This window comes from Mercenaria mercenaria, unplaced genomic scaffold (assembly GCF_021730395.1).
Source record: "Mercenaria mercenaria strain notata unplaced genomic scaffold, MADL_Memer_1 contig_4558, whole genome shotgun sequence".
NCBI lineage: Eukaryota > Metazoa > Mollusca > Bivalvia > Venerida > Veneridae > Mercenaria > Mercenaria mercenaria.
Window position 1 is genome coordinate 1 of NW_026462796.1, and position 5,446 is coordinate 5,446.

The window sequence follows — 5,446 nt, forward strand, 5'->3', positions numbered from 1 at the left end:
TTCGGAACCTAACTCTGTGTGAGAACATAGTGTTACTCTGGTTATTTGTTAGCAAGGACAAAAATTATCACAATGAACAGTAGAAGGAAATGATAACGATAAATATACATGCACGCCTACAATAAGATCTACCACTTATACGAACGGATGCTATCTGATACCGTGATAAATGTGTTTTTAAGAATTATAATATCATAACTATAAAAAATAAAGACTAATTGTAGATAAAGTCAGTTTAATTACCTTTCAAAGACTTGCTTATTGACAACATATCATAATTAAGTAAAGAATAAATAAAAAATATAAATCAAACTTAACAACAGGTATATCAACGTAAGAAAAAGCTATGCAACAAATATATAAAAAATTATCACAGATATGCTTGATGAAACAAATGCGTTTACACGAAATCGAGACAAATGTTTCTTTTCTGATAACAACGACAAAGCGACAATGTGTTTTACCTGTGTAGTTAGATGCAACGTTAGATTACTGTGAAGTCATTAATATTCATGGGGGACTAATTTTCGTGGATCGAGGTTGAGTCAATCCACGAAATTTAATCCCAACGAACTAGTTAAATTCCTATTCTTTAAATGTTCAAAAGTTGAAATCCACGAATATAAATCCCCGCAAAATTGCCGTTTTGACTAATACCACGAAATTTCATTCCCACAAAATTAAATGATTTTAAAGTAAATAAATAGATTTGTATTCGTATGAATAAAATCAAATCTTCTATGGCATCTTATGAGCTGAGTTTATTTGATTTAACTGATGTTGTTTAAGGCCTCTTGACAACATGTACTGAAAGCAAGTTCAACAAAAAATAAGAATGCTTCTGTCGGTATGGTTGATTTAAAACAAATCCCGATCCGTCGAGACGGACTTGTGTCAATTCTAATAACACTAAAAAGTTAATTTATCTGAAAGGGCTGGAGACCCAAAACCATAAAATCTAAAATAGGAGAATTATGAAGAAAACCAAAGTAGAATGAGAAATATATAAGAAACGGCAAAACTTTAAACACAGCTGAGCGTAATCTGATAAAAAATAAAAACTCAATATTTAAAATAAGGATCCCCATTTAACAATTGTGATTGGCTTAAAGCTTAAAGTGTAAATACTACTTATTTCATTTATGTTTAGTTGTTTTTGATAGTGAAATATTTTCCAAAATTTTAGACTGGTAATGTTGAATAAATCATTGTTAATAGCTTGATTCCAGTTTAAATTTTTCTGATTTACTAATAACTGCGCTTTTTTCAAACGCCTGTTTCAGAATTCTAACGAAATACTGGTATGATCTTACAAGTGAGATTATATGACTTATAGATTGTTGGCAAACAAGGAATATAATGAATACAAAAGTATATGAAAAAAATCTGCCTAACATACATAACATGTAAATATTCAACAACAGATAAACGTAAAAATTTATCACAGATTTGCTTCAAGAGGTAATAACAATCTTAAAAACAATCATAAAATGTTTCTTTTCTTTTATGCGTAATATTGCACGTGAAGTTCCGTGCAGCGTAGATACAGCATAGATTTTACAGCTTATGAATGATAAAATGATCTCTTCCAGGACCGGAGACGATATTATATGGATGGGAAGTTGCAACGTAGATTCGATCCTTCTCTTTAAGTTCAAAGGCTGCACCTATGTTGCTTGACTGCTCTGATTGCTCGACAGTCATCTCGCATGCTGATATTAGGTTTTCAAGGAGAATGTGTTCTGTCTCTTCATTTGCAGAGATGCGATATACCAGATGTTTCACTGTTTGGTCATCACTGTGGGTAGTTGCGTTTTCCCTTCTTGTAGTCAGTTGTGTGGATATGTAGTATCTGCCAGATTTCTGTATGGAAATAGCCCCTTCCTTTTGTAGATATCTTAGTCCACCCGCTGAATTCATGCTCGTTTTCCAAAGTATTTTCGTTGGTTGACATGGTACTAATACAAAGTGAAAATGCAAAACCAGGTATGAGTTCTGTGTTGGTAAGAAATCTATACTTCTAGTCATATAATTTATTGATTTAATTGTACGAAATTTATGGAAAGTAGACAAATTAGGACGTTGAAATTATCGAACAACAGATCATTAATTTATATAATGTTCTCAAATAACAACATCGAAAATCTGCAAAAAACTGTCTTTATTTAGAATATTTAACAACTTACCTGGCTTCCCATGCGAACCAATATGTTTACGCTGCATTATAGTTTCTTGTTTCTCTGAAATCTTGCAATGAAAGGCTACACGGTTGAACGAAGGATATTCTGAAATTGTAATTTACTTGTTAATACATTTTCAGTTTTAAATTTGTAAATGTGCAAACGCTTCAATCCCATTAGAAAACGATTTAAGATCATTTCTTTATTGTAGAATATTGAAAAGCAAGATTAGCATACTGTTTGTAAAGATAAATAGCACATTTGTTGTTTGACTTATGACAAGCAAAACAAATTACGATAACTTTATTAAGAAAAGTAAATTTGATAAAAAAAAGTATTTTAAGTAGGATGTCATAATTCGAAACAAAGATTATCTATAGAGGATGTACCTGGATTTGCGTTGTTAATGTATTTTTCAGCTGTCCTCTAAAATATTAAAAAAAGGAAACATTAGTAAAAAGAACTTTCTTACGAACAATGTAAGAATTTAGCAGTTTGAAATGTTGTTACTTAAATAAACTAAGTGAATTGAAAGCACAGTGGAAGTTGTAATTATATCATTTTATATACATTTGTCATATTTGTGTTTCATTTCTCATAGAAGTATTAAATCATTTTGAATTTGCTTATCGGCGTGGAAAAGATCACAGAGAATTTAATGTACTTGCTCATATACCTTTTCAACTATTCTTATTAATACATCGCTAGCTTTGCCGCAATACTGTTTGTTTGCATCAATAATTCTGTTGCCAGAGCTGAGACCCTCATCAAGATAACAAAACTTTGGTTCTACTGGGGCTGTTCTAAGTGCACGCCAGTACACCACCAGGGAGAGAAGTATAAACACCAAGAAAAGCGTAGAACAGATCAATCCTATCAATAGCTCTTTTCTAGCCTGTAAACGGAGAGAGAACATATTTTTACGTTAATATCTCTTTCTATTATAAAACTGTTAATAAAACATTATCATTATTGTGAGGCCTACTCAATTATGTTTGTTGTAATCAACAGCAAGGACAACGTAGTGCAAACTAATTCTATTGATAGCTATTTTCTAGCATGTAAACGGAGAAAAAACAGAAAGGATACGTAATATTTCTAAGACTTTTACTTTTCAACAATAGTTTCTTCCTATAAAACTATGTTAATTAAACATATGGCGAAGTCTACTCAATCATATTTGATGTACATGTACACTGTCTTTTATTTAGTTACCACTTTCTGTTTATTACTAAAATGTCATTGTTGATTTTGCTGGATAAATTTTGTTTTATCATAAAACTACTAGGCATATCAATCTACAAACTTCGTAGAAATCTTTTCGTAATGAGCTTTATTGTAAGAATGATGACCTTACAAAAAGATGTGCTGCTACTTTACCATTTCATAGGAGAGGTTACCTTAAGACAGCTTTCCTACATTACGTTCATGTTGCAGATAGAGGTTTGTTTTCTTACAGCAGTCTTTCGCATATAATATTTTCTGTTATTCATTTTATAGTACAACATTGTTTATAACAAATAAAAATAAAGTAGTTCATTTAGATTGCCCTACAATCTTTAAACAATAGTTCTTTTACATAGCTTGCTGCTATGTGTTTAACAGAACACTTAACTAATCACTATCTAGAGGTTATCCGGTTTTTTCAAAGAAATGATTTAAAGAAGGCCGTTACGGGTTCGGGGTCCGTTGACAGCGAAATTTGTACATTGTTACTACTATCCCTTATGAAAAACCCAGGCGTAATTGATAGAATTAAAGGTTAAATCATGTAATAATAATAATAATAATAATAATAATAATAATAATAATTACTTTATTTAAGGAGTATTACATATATGACAATGGCCAGTTTAACACATGGTCCTGTACTTCTATCTTTAGCAGATAAGATGAAATGAAATATATGAAATAAAATGACATAATATAGACATAGTAATAGAGATCAATCAATGACACAAATAATAATCCTTACCTGCACTAACCTGTACACCTGTATGACACCAGTTAATAGGAAGAATAAGTGTAACTGTATGGTAAAAAGCTTAGTGATACATGTAAGTCATTACATTGTAATTTCAAATTTCATGGTAAATGCTGAAGAGTATTTTCTTGTTGTTTTCTTTTTAATATGATATGTGATATGATAAAACTAACATTATATCTTAATTTCAGCTTAAATTGTGGATCTGAACTTACTTTGTTAGACTTAAAACATTTTCGATGTCATACAGAAATCATGTATTTGACAACATTTTTTTCATCGAGTTATGGTCTTCCCGTAATAATCCAGATATAATTGGGGATTAAATATTTATCATTGACTTGATAGGTAGGACTATCTGCAAGAGGGGATACATGGACATTAAATAACAAGTTTAATAAAAGTATTAAACGACATGATTCAAAATGATCAAATCAAGACTAATGTATTATATTCCGTCTTAAATGATATATATATAAACAACAAGCACTATCTCTACACAATATAAATAAACAGAAAGTTGAAGGGGAATCGCTATACTATGCTCTCAGAATATAAGTATTTACTAAAATTTGTTATCAGTTTCTTGTCATAATGAAAGCAATAAAACTAAAATAAAAAGGCAGATACCATAGGGCAATGATACGTAATAAAGATAGTTCCAAATCCCGTTTATTTTCACCAATATCCGATTGTTTTACTTCCATGACTACAATTTCTCACGCGGCCTTGCGAGATTTAAATATTGATTTCATACCGTGGGAAAATGTTTTACTACTGCTATATAGTAATATGTACGTTTGAATGAATTTGTACGTTTGAATGAATTTTGGAAAATCCAATAAAAGGTTGTGTGCGTATATTTATGGAAGAGTTTTTGAAGCAAAATCGCATATAAATTTGTTACACATGGGGCGTAACGAATGATTTAGTATTTAGGTGTCCAATGTTTATGAAATAACAACAACAACAACAACAAAATATAACAAAGTCGTGTAATAATGTAGCGAACAATTGCCAAGGGACCATTTCCAAGTTCCTTAGATTTGAATTGTTCTATATTATACTAGCCGTGGTTTAAGCTCTCACTGTCAATCTTACGTTTTTTATATGTGCTCCTTCGCCTGGCATCTGTCGTATTACTTCAAGATTGATATTTTGACAAGTTTTCTTACTTTTATGCACGTATTCAAAGCGTAAAACTCTCTGCATGCTGGACGCCTATATTGACACTCCAAATATCATTTTCTTTCAAATCTTCAGATCTCCTCTCTTAATTCCG

The 5,446-nt window shown here is 30.9% G+C and overlaps 1 protein-coding gene across 1 annotated transcript; it reads right to left on the minus strand.

Annotated features, from left to right (window-relative positions):
• Positions 1-746: 746 nt before the first annotated feature.
• LOC128553973 (uncharacterized) lies at positions 747-4,925 on the minus strand. Its single transcript, XM_053535167.1, has 5 exons — positions 4,795-4,925; positions 2,857-3,075; positions 2,570-2,606; positions 2,187-2,285; positions 747-1,958 (listed from the first exon to the last, which is right to left on the minus strand). The coding sequence occupies exons 1-5, from the start codon at positions 4,795-4,797 to the stop codon at positions 1,558-1,560; spliced, it is 759 nt and encodes a 252-aa protein (XP_053391142.1). The 5' UTR covers positions 4,798-4,925; the 3' UTR covers positions 747-1,557.
• Between the last annotated feature and the right edge of the window lie 521 nt (positions 4,926-5,446).

Bases quoted from the DNA above. Each gene is read 5' to 3' on its own strand.
- LOC128553973 (XM_053535167.1), bottom strand. The intron at 2,286-2,569 runs GTACATCCTCTA...TTACAATTTCAG, and splicing joins CATTAACAACGCAAATCCAG to AATATCCTTCGTTCAACCGT. The intron at 1,959-2,186 runs GTAAGTTGTTAA...ACTTTGTATTAG, and splicing joins TGGTTCGCATGGGAAGCCAG to TACCATGTCAACCAACGAAA.